Source organism: Antechinus flavipes, chromosome 3 (genome assembly GCF_016432865.1).
Source record: "Antechinus flavipes isolate AdamAnt ecotype Samford, QLD, Australia chromosome 3, AdamAnt_v2, whole genome shotgun sequence".
Lineage (NCBI taxonomy): Eukaryota > Metazoa > Chordata > Mammalia > Dasyuromorphia > Dasyuridae > Antechinus > Antechinus flavipes.
This window is the reverse complement of record NC_067400.1, coordinates 9,768,667-9,788,453: the sequence shown is the minus strand read 5'-3', so window position 1 is coordinate 9,788,453 and position 19,787 is coordinate 9,768,667. Positions and strand designations below refer to the sequence as shown.

Here is a 19,787-nt window from a genome sequence, read left to right as displayed (position 1 = left end):
CAAAGGATGCTTACAAGGTACTAAGTGGAATTGAGGAGACAATGGTTAAATCTAGTTTAGTGTTGATTTAATACTACAACAAATAATGGTTTCCTAGTGATATAATGATTGGTTTATACTCAGTGTGAAGCATATAAGCTAGAAGCTCTCAGGGCCAAAGAAGACAAGCGCACTAGAAACTCTCAGAGACTGAGACAGATTCATTCCATTGTCCACTTTTGTGGTGGCTGAAGGCTGAAGCACAACCTTTGGATTCAGGGAGATTCAGAAGCCAGGGAAGGCAGGCGGGAGCTCAACCTCTCAGAACCATAGAGAGATAGGCCTCTAAAAAAGCTAACCAGGCCCCAGTGAAGGAAACAAGACTTTGAAGGAGACAATAAAGGATTTGGGCTTTAACCTCTGGCTACTCGTGTAGTGATTACTGAACGGAAATGAAGGCTGCTTCCAGAGACCCCAAGAAAACCTCAACAGAAAACATTACATTTTAGAGAGAATATTACATTTTGGCGCCCAACGCGGGGCTGACATGATCCTGATTTCAGTGGAAAAGCCTCCGATCCTGATTTCAGTGAAAAAGTCTTCAGTGGCAAAGTCTCTCTGATCCAGAAATTAGGGTAAGTACAAGAAGGAAACTTTGTAAAGTCTAAACTAGTGCTTCAGCTGAAATGGGATGGATGTTTAGAAAACAGCCTTCTTTTCAAATTCAAGGAAATTGTGTAGAGAGCATTGTCAGACTTACAAAAAGCCAAAATTTGATTGTAACTTGGGAACCAATCATTGAACTTTTAGAAACAGTACAGTACACATCTCCTTGGTTCTCTAAGGGAAAAGAATTGAATCCAGATGAGTGGAAATTAGTAGGAGAGCAACTATGTCAATACTACAATGATAATGGACCTGACTCAATTTCCAAAGAAACAATTTAAACATATCATTTAATACAACTGGCTTTAAGAAATTATATAAGTATTATAATAAGAAAAAAGAAGAAAGAGCAGGAGGGGGAGGATCCAGATAAACTAGATGACAAGGATGAAGAATCAAATAAGAATGAAGTTAAGTACAATTTTGAGTGTGGTACTTCACAGCAGAAGAAATTAGGGCAATCCCCATCCCCTGACCTACCTCCCTCAATTAACCTTTCATGGTGGAGGGAGAAGGAGGAGGGGGAGAGGCAGTAACACAATTAGCACCACCTATGAAGCAGCCTATGACAAGATTACAAAAGGCACTGGTTAAGGCAAAAAATGAAGGACTGGATATATCTGATTTAATAAATGCATATCCTGTGATTGAAGAGCTTGACTCTTCAGATCAACAAAGGAGAAGATACACTTTTTTCAGTATCTTGACTCTTAATTCCTTGTTACTTCACGAACTTTTTGGCATCTGTTTTATCCATTTTAATTTTCAGGCAGTTTGTTCCTCAGACAAAGTTTTGTATATCGAGACAAGCTGTTAATTCTTTGCAATTCTTTCTTCCCTGGCTCTCATTTCTTTTCCATTTTTTTCCTCTAGAACTTATTTCACTTGTTAAAAAAAACTTTTTTTGATTTTTAAAAAATTCTTGTTTCATCTCTTCTAGGAATTCTATTTGAATTTGTGCCCAAGGTGTGTTTTTCTTTGAGGGTTTGCTCATAAATGTTTTGGAGTCTTCCTCTTTTGGGGGGTCTGGGTCTGGAGCATCCTTATCACCAGAAATCAGAATAAGTTTTTTATAATGAATTCCACTTTTTGGCTATCCATTCTTCTACCCTCTTTCCTTATGTCAGGACCAAGTTCCGCACACTTCTAGAGAAAAAGTCTAAGCTGGTCCTGCTACTGTTTTCCCAGGATATCGAGTGCTCCCTTTTCCAAGCCTTGCAGGTCACGTGTGTCCTTTTGGCCAAGGATTCCTGCTTCACTAATTCTCCTGCAGATACCTCTCAGCTCCTGAAGTCCAATATAGCTTCTACTTGCTTCTGAACAGCCTGCAAGTGTTCTTCCCTTTGAGACACTGCCCTGAGGGCAGGTCCCTTCTGGGTATGACCTGAATATATGACGCAGAACAGGAATGCTCTACGCTGGGGCTGGGATCCACTACACTGGCTTAGACCTCTCTATGTTGGCGCACATTTTCTTATGCTGGTGTACAGCTTCTCCCTGTGCTGGACCACTAGAATAGCGAGCCCCCAGCCCCAGTGTTTGCAGACCTTTCTGTGTCCCTATGACAGAAAAATATCCCACAGTCATATTTTTTCTTGGATTTTCCCAACAGGACTAAGTCTGGAGTGCTTTCTAGATCTGTTTGGGGGAGAAGGTGGGAGTGGGGTTCATTGCATTTCTTCCTGCTGCTCTGACACACTGGTTACACCTCCCCTAGGGAAGGTTCTTTGACAAAGGTGGGACTTCAGCCTAGACTTGGCGGAAGCCAGGAGATCTATAAGGAAAAGGCTTGGGAAGCCAGTCTGCTGCAATCATTCTATAATCCGGTCCTCCCTGTGTGCTTCTCAAGGTTTGTATCATCAGCTGACAAAAAAGACCTGAAAACCCTAGAGGCCAGAAAATAAGAAAGAAGGGAATCGGCATTTCCTTAGAAACGTTACCTTATTTGATCCTACGACTCTGAGTGGTGCTATTACTGTCCCCATTTTACAGTAGAGGAAACTGAGGCAGAGACAGAAGTAATTTGCCCAGGACCTACAGCTAGAAAGAGAATGAAGCTGCATTTTAACTCAAGTCTTTCTGACTGCACTGTCCAGGGTCCCATCTAAAATCGAAGTCATGCTCTTAGCCTCAAGAACTACGGACTAGTCATTTGCGATTTCAAAATTACTTCAAATATATGATTTGTGTCTTTCGTTTCTCCAAGACAGCTACTGGTTTGCCACAAAAGGATTCATTTGGGAAGTATTCACTATTAAATGGTAAGGAAAATGGACAGGAGAATCTTTTTATCTCTTCAATCCCCCAGAGGTCCATGTCAATGTTCAACTAAGTCACTAATCATTAAACTAAATTCTAATATCCTTTAAATATCTTTGCTAACCACCAAACACCTGTCAGATTGGCTAAGATAACAGGACAAGATAAAGATAAATGTTGGAGGGGATGTGGGAAAACTGGGAAACTAATGCATTGTTGGTGGAGTTGTAAATGGATCCAACCATTCTGGAGAGCAGTCTGGAACTAAGCTAAGAAAGTTATCAAGCTGTGCATCCCCTTTAAGCCAGCAGTGTTTCTACTGGGATTGTATCCCAAAGAAATCTCAAAAAAGGGAAAGGGACCACGTATGCAAAAGTGTTTGTGGTAGCCCTTTCTGTAGTGGCAAGAAACTGGAAAGTGAGTAGATGCCCATCAGTAGGAGAATGGCTGAACAAGTTGTGGTATATGAAGGTCATGGGATATTATTGTTCCAGAAGAAATGATGAGCAGGATGTGAGTTTCAGAGAGGCCTGGAGAAACTTACAGGAACTGATGCAAAGTAAAGTGAGTAGAACCAGGAGATCATTATACACGGCAACTGCAAGTTATATGATGATCAATTCTGATGGACATGGCTCTTTTCAATAATGAGGTGATTCAAGAACTCCAATAGAATTAGGATGGAGAGAGCCATCTGCATCCAGAGAGAGCTCTATGGAGACTGAAAGTGGATCAAAACATAGTATTTTCACCTTTATTTTGTTGGTGGTTCTGGTTTTTCTCTTTTAATCTAATTTTTCTTGTGCAGCAAGAAATACTTTTGGAAGAACTGAACATGTTTAGCCTACATCAGATTGCTTGCTATCTTGGGATGGAGAGAGGGAGGAAGAGAAGGAGAAAAATTAGGAACACAAGGTTTTTCAAGGGTGAATTTGCAAACCATCTTTGCGGGTGTTTGGAAAAATAAAATACTATTTTCAAAAAGAGTTTAATTCATACATTAGTTGATTCATTCTTTTCTCAGTTAAAAGTGATAGTGTAGTCAGAGAAGGTTTTCTAATCTATCAGGTCACAAATGCCTCAGTCTAAAAATGGGAAAGCAAATGGGGACCCAACTGGATGTGATATGGGAGAAAAGGCATATGGAGTCAAGGCACTTCAGGGAGCAAATAGACGACCCTGGCTAGAGTTGAAGATCCAGCACAAGGCAGGAAGCAAACCGTCTGCCAGCTTGTCCACTGTAACCATCACATATCCCATTAATTGAGGCAGTTCTGTGACAAAGCCCAGCCAGCACAACCATCACCCAGAGATGAAAGTGGAGTCCGCAAGTGTGAGAACAAGCCCTCCACAAAGGTCTAGGCCAACAACATGCCTGCATATCCTGGAAAACACAGTCTCATTTGTGGCCACCAACACCAACAGGATATTAGGTAGGGGACTTTGAACAGATCCAGGCTGTCCACAAGCAACGAGGCAGAACACTGCCCCTTTAGCCCTGCCAAGCAAAATAAATGGATGTGAAGAGAGGGAGAAGCCATAAAAACTGTTTCCTTTGGGCTTAGAGCTACGACACTTTGTCCTTGGTAGTGACAGTTTATGTTACATTTGCAGGTCAGATTGACCAAAACCAGTTGAGGAACTGTCCATATATTGATTGTTAACACAACCCACCAGTCTACGCATTACAGCATCTGTAATGTAGAACAAAGTACGGAGTAATGTTTAATGGATCAAGTGGCAAAATTATCCATAGGTATGAACAGAAGCCCAGGAGAGATTATGCACTTACCCAGGTTCTCACACTCCTAGGGCCAGGATTCAAGCTTGGATTTTCATCCTTAAAAACTGGAGCTTTTTCCCTGTTGTCAAATCGGCTCTCGGTGAAAAGAGGGGATGGCAAAGCAGAGCTTGGTATTCAAAAAGATGCCCAACCGATCCATCACGGGAAGAGTGACACCTTAGGTTCTCAAGGTCAGGGGCAACAGGCCGCCATGCTCCCTTCATGTCTGAAGAGGGGCTCTCGTCTCATGGAGCTCTTTTCTTCAGGAACCAGCTGGAAAGGGAGGGATCCAGTCTCTGGAGGCTTGGCCTCAACGGTGACCTGGAATCCACCTTCTCTGGGGAGATCAGGAGGGAGGCAAAGAATTCTGAAGGTCACAGGTGGCCTCTCAGGGTCAGGTGTCCCCTGCACGTTCTCAGAGTGCAACTGAGAGGTCAATGAAGAGGGCTGCCAGAGCAACTGGAAGAAGGTATTTCTGTGAGTTTTCCTTTTTATGCAGAGATCTCCTACAGTAGGAAGGCCTCAACAACAAAAAACAGGACTCTTCACTGGCTGATTATTGGGTCCCCTTCTTTCATCTTCTCCTCAAAATGCATTTTCTAGAACTTAGGTTCTACAGCTCTTGACGAGGGCCCATCTAGGGAGGGATCCTGGAAATAAGTGAACTTGCCATGGCTCTAGGACATCACCTCCCTTGATCCATCAAGAACTGAAATATCGAGTTCAGGAACCTCTGAAAAGCTGTGCAGGCTGGACAAACCAAAGGCCATTACCCAAGGTTTGCAGAGGCCATGATGAAACTGGGAAACTGTCTTCCATTCATCAACTTCCTCCAACTCCAATGAGGTCCCAAGAAGAATTGGAGTCTCCAGGAGACTTCCCTCCATCATAGAGAAGGTTCACTGTATAACCACTGGCCCATCGGGTTGCGTGACTATAACAAGTCCATTCAGCCTCCAAGTGACAGCGAGCAGGCGTTCCTTCTAGTCATGGCAGGAATGTGACTTCCCAAATTGTTTCTTGACTATAACGTAGGATGTCAATGACCGGGGCTCTGCCAGAACTCTTCAAAATGATATTTCACAATTATCATTCTAGCAAAGACAGGGTGAGATCAGACAGCTCATTGTGGGGAGACCCAGCTGGTGCTGGGGGCCAAGTGTGGGAGCAGACCTCCATAGCTGGAACCAGAGGAGCCGCAGAAGGGCTAAATCTGCCCTAAGGGGAGCACCTGGGAGCGGAGGGAGGCCAAGCTGTTTAGGAAGGGGCCACATACAGTTAGGAAACAGAGCTAGAAGCTTCCATACCAATCAGTGCTGGTCTAGGAAGGGTGGCTACTTTTCTACTTAGGCAAAAAAGGGAGAGCCAGTCATCCCTCTCTCCCTGGGGGATTAGGAAATAAAAGGGTACTACGGTTTTAAAGCCTCCAACCTAGAGGGTTCCATTTCTGCCATTAGATCCCAGCAAAGTTATGCATGAAAAGAAAGTAGCTTCTGTTTAAACATGCTCAAAGCAATATTCTATAACAAGAGACGTGCCCAAAGCGGGAAAGACTGGACAAATTGTGGTACAGGAAATGAGGAAACGCTACTACTCTATAAGGAATTACGAACATCAAGCATTCAAAGACATCCAATGGAAGTGAATGAGATGATGAGCAGACCAAAAGGAGGCGAGAGCATCAATCAGGAGCAAGGGAAACTTCAAGCAGAAACAGATGAGAGGGCAGGCTGGCTGGAAAGCCCAGGGGCCCATTACCTCGCTTCTGCTACCCTTTTAAATATTTTGCTGCATCTTTCCCAATGGCACCTGGTTCTTCACAGCAGCCCGGGGTGACGCCTCAGGCACAAACTCTTCTCCACCGCTGAGGACAAAGGCAGGGCTCCGAGGCCTGACAGTCAAGCCTTTCTGTTAACCCTCAAGAGCATTTGGCGGCTGCTGGGGGAACTGTGTGCTCAGCATCACTGACTCCAACTGGAAAATTATACAAGAATTTTAAAAACCCATATAGAAGCTACTTTGCAGAGAATAAACTTTGCAGGGAGGATTTCCAGGCGTTTTCCCCCTTGGAAAATTTCTGCTGTGTCACAACACACAATATTTTTTTTAAATTTATGACAATTTAATACTTCAAAAGATGGAATAACCAACAAAAGGAAACGTGGTGAAGGCTCCCACTCTACTATCCCATGAGCACCCCTCTGAAGAACTTCATCTATGAGAAGCAAAAGGCCATTTGTCCTTTGGTTCTTTTTTTTTTTTTTTTTTTTTTCTAAGGCAATTGGGGTTAAGTAACTTGCCCAGGGTCACACAGGTAGGAGTCTTAAGTGTCTGAGCCCAGTCAGGTCCTCCTGGTGCTCTATCTACTGCCCCACCATATGTCTTTTGGGACTCACCTAAGTCTAGCTTGTCTGCTCCCGGGACCTCAAGCTGTCCCTCCAGGCAGAGACCACTCATCAACAGGCCTGCCAGGACCCCCGTTGGGAGAGCACCTCTAAAGCAGCAGCAGGTGTTACAGCTTCCAACATTGGGGTGCTGTAGGGGGAAGAATGGGGCCTAAAAGGCTAGCACTTCTCATCTTCCCTGCTCAGGTAGGAGAGGACAAAGGCAAGCTTGATTCCACAGAGAGTTCATCCCAAGAAGAATCAGCTCTGGACCTCCCACAGATCCAGAAGCACTCAGCAGCTTCTTGAAAGTCTGTTCGGCGTGGATGGGAGTTCATAACTGGAGGGCTGCAAGGAGGTGGGTAGGCAGGCTCTGGTCGGATCAGGGCCAGAGAAGCTTGACACTTTGGTATGAGCAGAATAATCCCTGAACTGTGAGGAAAGGGAAAATGACTATGGGGAGGGGAACGGATGGGCAAGAAGCAAGTCCCAGAGAAGAAAAACCCCATCGTGGGGAAAGAGGGCAAGAGAGGATAACAGACAAGAGGGACCAAAGCCAAGGGATTAAAGGCATTAAAGGAGTTGGTAGGGCAGGGAGAAGAGAGAGAAGGAAGAAGAGACATCCAGTGAGGGGGGAATTCAGAGGGGTTCCAAGCATCCCCGGCACTGGATGAGAGTCTCCCATGATGAACAGAGGAGGAAGCTCTGAAGCAAACTCTATATGATAGAGATCCATAGTCTCATGTACAATAAATAGGCTTTCTATTCTAAAGTGGGTGGGAAAGTGCTCATTTACTTAGTGATGGCCAAGTTCAGAATAATGTGTGTGTGTGTCTGTGTGTGTGTGTGTAATATGTATGTATACACACAAAAACTTTTCTTTTTAAATGGTTTCTCTTGAACAGAAGGGAGGAAATGACGGAAAGAAAGAGCAAAGGAAAATAAGTTTAGGCACCTTTTTACTGATTCTTTTCTGCCAGAGAACAACAGTCTTTACTAGATCCACAAGGGTTAGATTAGCGAAATACGCTGCATGTTTTTAGCTGTACAGAAATTTAGAAAGAAAGAAAGAAAGAAAGAAAGAAAGAAAGAAAGAAAGAAAGAAAGAAAGAAAGAAAGAAAGAAAGAAAGAAGGAAGGAAGGAAGGAAGGAAGGAAGGAAGGAAGGAAGGAAGGAAGGAAGGAAGGAAGGAAGGAAGGAAGGAAGGAAGGAGGAAGGAAGGAAGAAGGAAGAAGGAAAGAAGAAAGAAGGAAGAAGGAAGAAGGAAAGAAGAAAGAAAGAAAGAAAGAAAGAAGAAAGAAAGAAAGAAAGAAAGAAAGAAAGAAAGAAAGAAAGAAAGAAAGAAGGAAGGAAGGAAGGAAGGAAGGAAAGACAACGATAGCTGGCTTTTGTATTTTCTCAGTCATTGCCCAATGTAGAAACTCCCCAATACTAGAAAAACTGTTGCAAAATAGCTTGCCAAAACGATCACTGTCCAGAAAGCGTGGCTTTGGCTCACGTCTTACCGTACCTGGACAATTCCACAGGGCCTGCCTTCCCTGTGCCTTCCAATGTTGGCCTCAGGTACTCCACAAAACAAGTCCAGCCTTTCCAGCCACTCGGAACTGCCTGACATCCTGAGACAACTCCAGTGAAGGCAGAACCCTTGTAGACAATGATGGCAGCAAGCCTTCTTTCCTCACATTGCCACTCTCCCCTGCCCTCCCCGTGGCAGAGTCTGTGAACCTCTTGTTGTCACAGTTTAAATCCTGGTCTCCATCCTCCAGTGACAGCTTTGTTCCTATCCCCCATGCTCTCCCTCGAAGGTTAATGAAGCCCTCCACGGGGCCCTCTGAAATGCCTTAGCTCAGGCTAAGAAGGCTGGCTACGGTCCTTTATAACCCCATGACTCTCACCTTCTTATTCTTGGAGGCCCCCCGAGACTCTATTAGCCTTCTCTGCGGCTGAATCACCCTTTGGACTTACCATCCGCCCCAACCCAAACAAATAGCTCTCTCAACTTATCCTTGAGGATGATTTGGCAAAATTATCAACTCTTATCGCCTTAGAATCTCTGTGCCAACAGTTCTCAGCTCTATTCGACACTAACCTTTCTGCTCACTTCCAGGTTCACATCTCCAATTATCTACCAGACATCTTGAATTACATGTCCCACAGATAGCTTAAATATACTATATCTAAAAGTGAACTCATGATCTCTCCCCTCCCAAAAAAACTTTCCTCTTTCTAACTACCCAATTAGTGTTGAGGGTACCACTATCTTCCCAGTCCCCAGATCCACAAATTAAGTTATTACCCTCGATGCCCCGCTCTTTCCCATCCCACCCCGCCACCCATCCAAACAGAGATTGATTATTTCTACCTTCATAATATCTCTTCAAAACGTCCCCTTCTCAAATCCAGCACTCTGAGTACAAATTCTTCTATGTACTGCTTTTACAGAGGTCGAAAAAGCTTGTAAGTATTAAAAAATACAGCATCCAGGTAAATAGCAAGGCCCAGGGAACTTCAGTAAGTCAGAAGAAAGTTGTAAAATCAATGTTCTTTAGAAATAATTAGTCAATAAGCTATAAATCTACCTAAATGCATTATAATGCAGCCTACATTTAGCCATCTTGTTCACTCTTGGGAAATGCCTTGTTAAAATTCAGATATGCTTTTGAAATTTCCTTGATGTTTCCTCAAAATTTCTTGAGAGAAAAAGAATACAAAAGTATTATGACAAGAGGAAAATACTAAAGGGATCTGAATTTAAGAGTTTAAGACACGAGCTTTGCATTTTTGCTTTTCTTCCCGGTTATTTCTACCTGCTGAATCCAACTCTCCCTGTGCAACAAGAGAACTGTTCGGTTCTGCACATGTATATTGTATCTAGGATATACTGTAACCTATTTAACATGTAAAAGACTGCTTGCCATCTGGGGGAGGGGGTGGAGGGAAGGAGGGGAAAAATCGGAACAGAAGTGAATGCAAGGGATAATGTTGTAAAAAAATTACCCTGGTATGGGTTCTATCAATAAAAAGTTATTAAAAAAAAAAAAAAGACACAAGCTTGTTGGGAAATCAAAGGAAAACCCACTAGTAAGACTCACAAACATAAAATATTAAAGGAAGAGTTGAGGGGTAATATGTCGAACAGCTCTATAAGCATTAAAGGTCCCCTGAGCAGTGAGAGCCTCACATTTGAGACAACAAAGTATAAACTTAGTAGATTTAAACCTTATACTTAAAGCATACTTTAAAATCATACATTTTACGAAGGTACACAGAAATCAGATATACATTAGTGAGCTCTTTTCACCAAAATGACTAGAAAGATTTAAAAAACTGAAAGAAATTATCATAAATTAACAAATTCCCAAATTATAGTTACACTAAGGTAGCAAACCGAAATGTGAAGTGACTTAAAGCTGGTTATAGCAGTAACATTGAAGAATGAATACAACCCAAGCAAAAACTTCTCCCTTCTCTCAAATACCTTTTTGATATACTTACGGAGGTTGCCCCCATCTTTGTGATTACAGTATCCAGTGTAAGTGCCTTCCAGGATCTCCATTTGAAAGTTAACATTAGATAACTTTTTCATCGGGGTGGAGGTTGTTTGAACATCCATTTGCTGTTCTTCGGAGGTCTCCACAAAGTTTGGAATTGTAAAGGTAAAAAAAGTGTCCTCTGCAAGTGTTTCTATCTGGCTGCCCTCTGAGGCATCCTTCTGCCCCTTCACACTGAAGGAAGGTGAAAGCTGGGGCTCTAAGTAAGTGCTACCAACATAACCAAAGGAGATTAAGTCATCATCTGAGACTTCTCTAATAATTGAGGTCGCTGAGAAGTCACTTTCTCTTGAAGCAGAAGCAAGCAAAGAACGTGTTCCATCAGCTTTTCCTGAGACCTTTAGTTGAGAGCTGGATTTCCCCGACAAAGTAGCTGCACTCCGTGGTGTCAACTGTTTTGCAGGGTCTTTTTTAGACGAGTCGGTTTGTTCTTTTTTTAAGATGCCAGGTGGGACTTTGGGGCTCTGTGCCTTTCCCTTCTCTGCAGGTACTTCCTGAGGAATTCCAGCATTCGAGGGCCGTTTCTTTCTCATAGCGCCTCTACCCTTACTGAGGATAATAACAAGGATGACATAGTTATGTCACAACAAGAAAAAAAAATAAAGATTATGCTATCTACTATCTCAGCTATGCTAGAAATTAATAAACAGAGCCTCTGCTGAAATCTCACTCTTTTATTATATTAATTTATTTATTTATTAGGAGCTTTCTCAAAGCAAGAAATGATGCATGAAATGCAAGATTCCAGTAAGATATCAGCCATGACATCACCACGTGAGGGCTCCCTCCTGGACGCAGCCCCTATCTCCTCCACAGCTTCATCTGTGGGGAGGCTCCCGGAGCTTAGCTTGGCCGTGTTCCCGCAAGAGGCACCCGGCCCTCCCCTGCTCTGTATTGTAAATCTTTCCCGCTTGGGCTGGCAACAACAGTACAGCAAAGCCTTCAGGAGGGCAGGGTCCTCTCCTTTCACAGGGAAGAGGCTCTGCAGTAGGTAACTGGCAGAGAGGTTTACAATATGAGTGCAACCACAGCACACTGAGTCACGCTGTCACCCTCACTAATACTCCCTTTAAAACACGGGCCTAAATTTAAATCTTTTCCACAAATTCCATCTGCCTACCGTCTGTTGGCCTTCTGGGTCACCAAGACGGAGAAGGCGAGGGCTTACACCTTCCACCTCATCGATCTACAATGCCTAAAAACTCATTCAGGACTCCCTACATGCACAAGGGCTCTAGTAAATGCTAAATGAATTCAAATCCCACAGCATTAGAGGATACTTGTGGAGACCAATGTCCCAGTGTGTCAGAAGTCTAATTCTGGGGGGAGCGTGAATAGGAACAATGCAATCTAAAGAGCATGGGAAGTGGTTCTCAAGTAGGAATTGGCTTTTTAGGGCACCGGGTAAATCTTTTCTTTATTCATGCCTCCATCTATAGCTAAATCTATTTGAAAATTCCCATCAATTTTTTCTTCTAACAGAATTTTGTAGAAGCTTGTTCACAATTTTGAGTTTCCCGAAACTATTAATGTATGTGTGTGCATATATGTACACACATGTACCTGTGCCTGTAAACATGCCCCTATACACATAGATATAGGTACTCGCAAGGAACAAGAAACTGGAAACCCCGTCTGTCCCCCTCAAAGGGGAGCACACAGCTGCAGGAATTAAGAAGAAACCTCCTTCCCACAGTCATGGAGAGGGCCCTCGGGCTCAGAGACAAGCAGCCCCGTGCTGGCTGGGGCTCCTCCCGGACCACTGACATCACATTGATGGGTTACAGCTTCTCTATCTCTAAAAGGGGGCAGTTGGATCAAATGATCTCCGAGTTCTTTTCAGCGCCAATATTCTACTCTTTTCCTGAGAACACACCATGGGAGGATCCTTTTGCTCTTGGCAGAGCAGCAAGGTTAAATTTTTCACGTAGCTTACCCTAGTGTTTTTGCAGGGGGTGTAATAAGAGGTAATGAGGTCTTCTCATCAATGAAGCTTATATTCTTACTGGGGCGTCTTGAGGATCCTGCTAATTCCTGATCCTCCACAATTTGCTCAAGTTCATCTGCAGAATGTAAAATATTAATACAAGGATCTAAGAAAAAAATAAAAGGAACATTCTCTTTTCCCAGCAACTCAGCACAGAACAAATGCTTCCTAGTTTTCAGCAACTCAAAGCGATCGCTTGATCCCAATCTTCTTTTTTGTTACATTTATGAGCAGGATTAGTAATTATCTTAAAAAGAATATAAGCCTCCACTGAAAGAAATGCAGTATCAACTGTGTTTACATGTGAGGTTTGGAAGAAGGGAAAAGATTCCATTTTAAATGCCCACATTTGAAGGAAGAAATGGACAAGACAAAGTGTTCAAAGAATAATAACCAAAAAGCCAACATAGATCATTTCCTACCCAGCCATACTCTCTGAACCATACCCTAAGCACCAGGCCCCAAGGAAGCTCAGTATCCGGCCAGGCTGTACCCAGCTTTGGTGCTCTTCTCAATACCCTCTGATCTTCTGACGGGAAGGCTAAAGAACACCTCCCAAAGCCTCCATTCTTCACAGGGGCTCCTGGGCGGCCCACAAGCTATACACCTTTGGACTAAACTCCCTCAGGCCAACCACAGCTTCCCTTCCACCCCACTTTTCAGCTTCCTTTTCTGTTGTCTTCCCCACTAGACGGTAAGATCTTTGAGGGCAAAGACTGAATCTTTCACATTTGTATCCCCAGTACTCAGTACCATGCCTGGAACATAGTAGGTACTTCCTAAATGACTAGACTACCATTAGAAAGAACTGGCGTGTTTCAGCCTAAAGAAGAAACAACTTAAAACACAATCACCATCATCCCATATCTGAAAGGCTGCCACACAAACGGAGGTGAGCCTCCAACTTCCTGACACTGTTGGATTGAAGCATGTGGGTCCTATTTCCTGGGAAGTTGGTAAAATCAAACTTAAAATATAAACTGCAGCTCCCTGACCTCCCTGATGCAAGCATCCTTATGTCTTCCTTCTATTCTGGTTCCTAAAGTAGAAATCTCTGTCTTCTGCTCTCTGGGAAATCCCTCTGTACACATGCTGCTTATGTATTCAGATTCTATCTCAAGATGCTAAAGCTGAAGCTCAGGGCTCTCTGACTGACTGGCATATGATGAAATTTGTGCTCTGAACAGAATAGAACTCTAGTTGACTCTCCTATCTTTGCATCGTTGATTGGTGAATGGTACCAGTACCCAGTAAGGTATCCCCAGGACGATTTTTCAAAATTCTTGGCAACCGAGATAGGCCAGGCTAGGTCAGCCCACTGTTCTAACCCACTAAGCCCCCCAGCATGCACAAAGTAGGTTTTACCTAGGGAGAATTGTGGGCAAGAAAGATAAACTGCCCGGTAAAGTCACAATCCTACCCAGGAAATCACAGAAACAGGTTAAGTGTTTCAAATATTGGTCTATATTGTCTAACTGTCTCTCTCTTGTGCCTAAATAATGTATTGGATGTAAATTAACATTTTAATGTAAGCTCTAGGGATCACACTGACATCCTGATGAGCATTGGTGCCGTGATTCAGGTCTCAAAAGCACAGGTTTGGTGGAGGTTCTTCATGTTTTAACAGGAAGCCTTTCTGGATGAATCTACGACTCCAAACCCTAGAGGCAAATAAGCAAGAGACCCGCCTGGCTTAGTGGGCACGTATTATATTTATCGTCCTGTCTTGGCTACCCTTCCTGTTTAAGTCCCTGAGGAGTCTGATCTGATATAAATTTCAAAAGGTCAAGTAGGATATCAATCTGACACCTCAATTATACCTTGAACAGTCAGTGGTCGTTATAACATTCCTCGGGTTCTAATAACTCTGGTTTGGTTATGGTCATTCTGGTCGGTACAACTACCTGTAGGTTCCAGAAGCTAAATTACCCCTCGCTAAATCTACTCCCAGTATGAGAACTCTGGCCTGCTTAAACTTTCTAGAACGATATGGTCTGTATTAACAGCCAAAATACAATCTCCTTGAGGCCCAGAGGATCTTTTGATTCACAAATATTGCATATAATCAATTGTTGATGATTCAGACTTAAATCAACTCCCCCTGGTGGCAGTAATTGAGGCAGTTCTGATACTAATTTTGTCTTCCCGATCAACCCTTTGATTAAATTTCCAGTGGGAGATATTTTACAACATTAGGAAAAGCTTAACTGAAAGCTTCAGAGCTTTCAAAGGATATAATCTCCTTCCTCCGTGTTCCCACTTCTGGCCAGGTTGGGAAGACAAAGAAAGAAAGAGCAAGAGGGAAGAGAACTTTGTCCCTTTGCAGAAATTTTTCTTATCACAAGTGAGATTTTTTTTTTTTGGTTTGGCTCCTACAAACATAATAAAGCACTGATATTGCAAAGAGGCAGCTTTGAGGTCAAAGGAAGGAGAAACTCTGTAGTGATAGAGTGGTGCAAAAATCAGAACTGGCCCCATGACCAATTTCTGAATCCCTAATCTCTGGAACCATTTAAGTGGAGCCTGGAGGAGAAATCCTGGGATTTCTCCTGCCTCAGAGCTGGGCTAGATACTCTCGGAGGCGTCTTCAAATGCTGAGGTGCTGGGATGCTGGTGAAACCCCACGGCTATGGCGCCTTCCTAATTCAATGGTGAGCTTATTAGTCCCTAATGGCTAACGGGGCAGGCTTTCAGCAAATAAACCTTGCAACGCTGACACTTTTACCTTTAGCAATACTGCTTGCTCGACTCCTGCTTTCTGTCCCCTTCTCAGTTCTGTCTTCCACGGAGTTAAGAGTACTGATAGATGACACGGCGCTACTTTCTACCAGGTCCATATAGTTGAAGAATTCAGGTATCAGAAATGTGATGTTCTAGAAACATACAACGCTTAAGATTCAGAACCCAAGCAGAGTCTATAATGACAACAAAGAGAAAGGGAGAGAGAGAGAGAAGGGGAGAGGAAAAAAAAAAAAAAAAGAGGGAGAAACGAGGGGAGGGGAGGGGAAAAGGGGAGAGCAAAAGAGAAAGAGACAGAGAAAAAGAAAAAGACAGAGACAGAGAGACAGAGAAAGACACAGAGAGAGACAAAGACACACACAGAGAGACAGACAGACACACAGAGAGAGAAAGACAGAGAGACAGAGACAGAGAGAGAGAGAGAGATTAAAATAAAACCATTTTAGGAAACAGATCTGCATAAGGTTTCCATTTCCTTTGACTCCCTCCAGGCCACCAATCCCTCCACACCCAGCTGTCACTCATGTTCAATGGGTAAAGGCAGCTTCCTTTTTATGGGGGGATTCCTGTTCTGTGAGTCAGAGTGAACGATCTCCCAATTCTGTCCCAGTTCAGAGAGCAACAGGTCCTATGGATGTTCCACCAACAATAGGATCTGACCTTCACAAAAGTCACACTTGTTCTGTCTGTCTCCACTACAACAGAAGGCTACGAGTTCAGGTTTTTATTCTGTCTGTCACAGAACTGTCCATTATTTTGTCCTTCTGCTATCAGCCACTTCCTCTGCTGGACAGGACGAGGCAAGAGCAGTAGGAGTGAGGGCGAACAGGACGGTCTAAGGGACATGGATGCCATGAGATCATTGGGAAGCAAACTCCTTCCCTTCCCTGGGCCTTGGGGATAAAATGATGAGTCGGGAGTCTCTCTACTGCAACAAACACCTCTGCTTAAGGCGTGGGCAGACGGGCCAAGGCAAAGGCACTTCGGATAAAGGGAGAACATTAAGATTGGGCCCGGAGTCAGATCTGAGACACGTGGCAGCACCATGCTATGGAAGCCAATGAAGCAATGCATTTATCCACTAATGTGTATTTAGCAAGTGCCTACTGTGTTCCAGGCCCTGAGGTGAAAAGAGTGTCCAGAGGACAATCAGGATGCTAACAGGCTTGAGAACATACCAGATGAAGCTCTGCGGAAGAAAATGAGTCTCTTCAACTAGTAACAACCGTATGAAAAATGTTTTAAATCATTAATAATTGGAGAAAAGCAAATTAAAGCAACTCTGAAGCTTCACCTCACACTCTCAGACTGGAAAGATATAAAGAAGAGGGAAAAAAAGAAAAATTCTCATTGGTGGAAGGGGCTGCAGGTACATCAAGGCATTATCAGTAGACTAGAAATAAGTCCAGTCACTCTGAAAAGTTTTTGGAAGTATACTCCAACAGGCACTGAACCATGCAAACTTGGACCCAGCTAATACTATTATTAGGGCAATACAGTAAAAAGAGCAAAGAAAGTGTAAAAGGATCTCTATGTACAAACACACTTATTGAAACTCTTTTTGCAATGGTGAAGAACTAGAAACTAAGAAGCTTTCTTTCCACTGAGAAGTGGCTGGATAAATTCTAATCCAAGAATACAATAAAATGTTAGTATACTATGAGAAATGGCAAACTGGGGGGTTTAAAGAAATATGAAAACTGTATAAAGTGATGCAGCGTAAAGTGAGCAAAACCAAGAAAAAAATTATGTAATAATAACAAGCTGAAACATTTGAGAAAACTGACCAATGAAATAATAAACCAAGATTCCGGGGAATGGCGATGAAATCTGTCAGCCGTGACTTGACAAGAGAAGAAATAGCCTCGTTATGAACAAAATAGACAGGAGGAAAGGGAGGGAGGGAGGGAAAAAGAAACGGAAGGAGGGAAGGAGGGGGGAAGGGAGGAAGGAAGGAAGGAAGGAAGGAAGGAAGGAAGGAAGGAAGGAAGGAAGGAAGGACGAGAGAGGGAGGGAGGGAGAGAGAAAAGGAGGGAGGAAAGGAGGAAGGATGGAAGGGAAGGAGGGGGGGAGGAAGGGAGGGAGAAAAGAAGGAAGGGAAGAAGGAAGGAAGGAAGGAAGCAGGGTTATTTTTAGAAATGGCAAAATTAAAAGGAAAGCTAGGAAGATGCACAAAAAAGAATAGTTTTGAAAGATATAAGTAAAGCTTATTATAATAAGCTAGCCATAAAAGAGAGCTCAATCTACAGTTTTCATAGACAATCCTTTTTTTTCCTACCATGTGCATGGAAATGCCTGCCGTGATGTCTGTTAAACTCAAAATAAAAATAAAAAAAAATGTTAGTGCTCAGAAGAGAAGAGAAGGAAGGCTGGACAGACAAGACAGACAGACAGGATAGCTTGGAAAGTGCCATGTGCATTTAGCACAGACTTCTAAGCAGCAGCAAACTGATGCCACTAGGAGGCACTATAGTGAATAGAGCTGCAGCTCTAGAATCAGGAGGAGCAGAGTTCAAATCCAACCTGGGACACTTGACACTTACTAGCTGTGTGACTTTGGACAAATCATTTAACCTCAATTGCTTCATAGAAACAAAAGCAAGCATTGAGAGAAAGGAGCAGCTTCCTATACAGTTTCTTTTTTATATTCTACTTTATATGTGGAAATGTTCATTTTATTTTATGTCTGTTAAATTCAGAATAATTTGGTTTTGTTTTTTTTAAACGGAGGCTATTTAAGCTGGAGCACGCTTAGCAGGGACATCTAGTTTCTTTCACAGTCCTTCCTACCTGGGTGTCTCCCCAACCCAGGGAGTCCTACCCACGCTGACAAATTCACCCCCTATTCGATCAATCCCATAGCTTCCTCTAAGGATCAACTGTTCTTTTGGATTTTTTAAAACCATTCACAACCTGGATCCAACCTCCCTCCCCAGTCTCACTGGACATGACGCCCCAATTGAGATCATCTATCTAAAGCGAATTAGCCCAGCACCTGACATACAGCGGGCACCTCACAAATGCACATCTCCTTCCTGGCCCTGATGCGGGTCGTCCTCCTGTCCGGAAGGCTCCCCTCTCCCCCCCCCCCCGGTTTCCCAGAGCAGCCCTCCCTTTCAAAACACCCCGTATGGAATGGCACTGGGTCTCTTTGGCAGTGGGTTTCCTTAGGTTCATTCTGTGTACCCTCGGGGATCTCCCCCTTTAGAATGGGGACTCCTTCGGAGGAGGCGCTGCTCCCTTCTTTGGCTGTCTTCCCCCAGCACCCAGGACTGTGCCCAGAATGCAGCTGCTGCTTAATAAATGCTGGAATGGCCACAGCTGTCTCCAAGATCCTAAAAGTGCCGTCAAGGGAAAAGGGAGAGGAAGCCAACCCCAGAGCCTCACCAAGGAGGACGGGAGGCAGGTCCGGGCTGTGGCCGAGAAGAGCTATCTCGGGAAGCTGTTTGTTCCCCCTCCCCCTGGCGGAGGCCCCCACAGTCAGGTACATGGAGGGGCGTCCTCGTCCAGTCCCTGCTCTCCACGAAGAGAGCGAATAGAGGGAATAAACAGCAGAAGAGCTCCTCACCTTTCCCTGCAATTCTACCTTTTCATAACCACACAGCATCAGAGCAAAGTTGTGGTTTATGCCAAAGATGGTTCCATCGGGGAGAAGGGTGATCAGGCCGCTGATGGTGGTGAAGATCCACAGGGAAGCCGAGAAGATGAAGACCCGACCCTTGCCCATTGGCATGCTCTGCTGCTGCATGGTCAGCTTCAAGCTCAGAGGGAAGGTGCTGCCATTCTTGCTTCTCCCCGTCAGCCTCTGGATCCGGAGGGCCTGTTCAGAGTCAAGGCAGCTGGTTCAGAGCAGGCGGCTGCCCCGACTCTGGCTGGCACACGGGGCCCTCGACCGCCAGCTTTCTGACGGCCGGAAAGGTATCTGGGCCTTTCTGTGTCCACCTGGCATACAGCAGGCACTTAATAAATGTTCAAGGGCTGACTGATTCTCGTCCGTCTGGGCTGCCCTTCTTACCAAGGGCTCCACCTCTCCTAGGGATTTCCCGCCTCCCCTCATCCCAGGGTCAGGAGCCCAAGAGAGGCCTCTCTTCCGATTCACCTTTTCCCTTACCTCAAGGCCTGATGGATAAACATACCATAAACAGCCACCCACAAAAACAGGGGAAATAGGGCTTTAAGTAGGAAAATCTCTGAATGGAAATCAGGAGTGCATCAAACGCCTTTGTAAAAGGCAGAAGACTGCCCGACGGACTCTCAAACACCCCAAGGACAGGCAGGAAGCTCCCGGTCATGATCAGCCCCCCTTCTGTATCTGGACCGGGACCCTGCCCTTCCCTAACTCAGCCTGGGAGTGAGTCCCTTCTCATAATCACGTTTTTAAATACAGAAATAGAGGATTAAAAAGAAAACCAATTACATTGAAATATTTTAAAACCAAG

The 19,787-nt window shown here is 44.1% G+C and overlaps 1 protein-coding gene across 2 annotated transcripts in view; it reads right to left on the bottom strand.

Annotated features, from left to right (window-relative positions):
* The window catches only part of PASK (PAS domain containing serine/threonine kinase), a 62,363-nt gene that overhangs the window by 15,504 nt on the left and 27,072 nt on the right, over nt 1-19,787 (bottom strand). For both annotated transcript variants that reach the window (XM_051991706.1, XM_051991705.1), the window contains 4 exons: nt 18,917-19,168; nt 15,335-15,482; nt 12,559-12,685; nt 10,567-11,171 (listed from right to left, as the gene is read on the bottom strand). In XM_051991706.1, the coding sequence (XP_051847666.1) occupies nt 10,567-11,171; nt 12,559-12,685; nt 15,335-15,482; nt 18,917-19,168 (1,132 nt within the window). The remainder of the gene's footprint in view (nt 1-10,566; nt 11,172-12,558; nt 12,686-15,334; nt 15,483-18,916; nt 19,169-19,787) is intronic.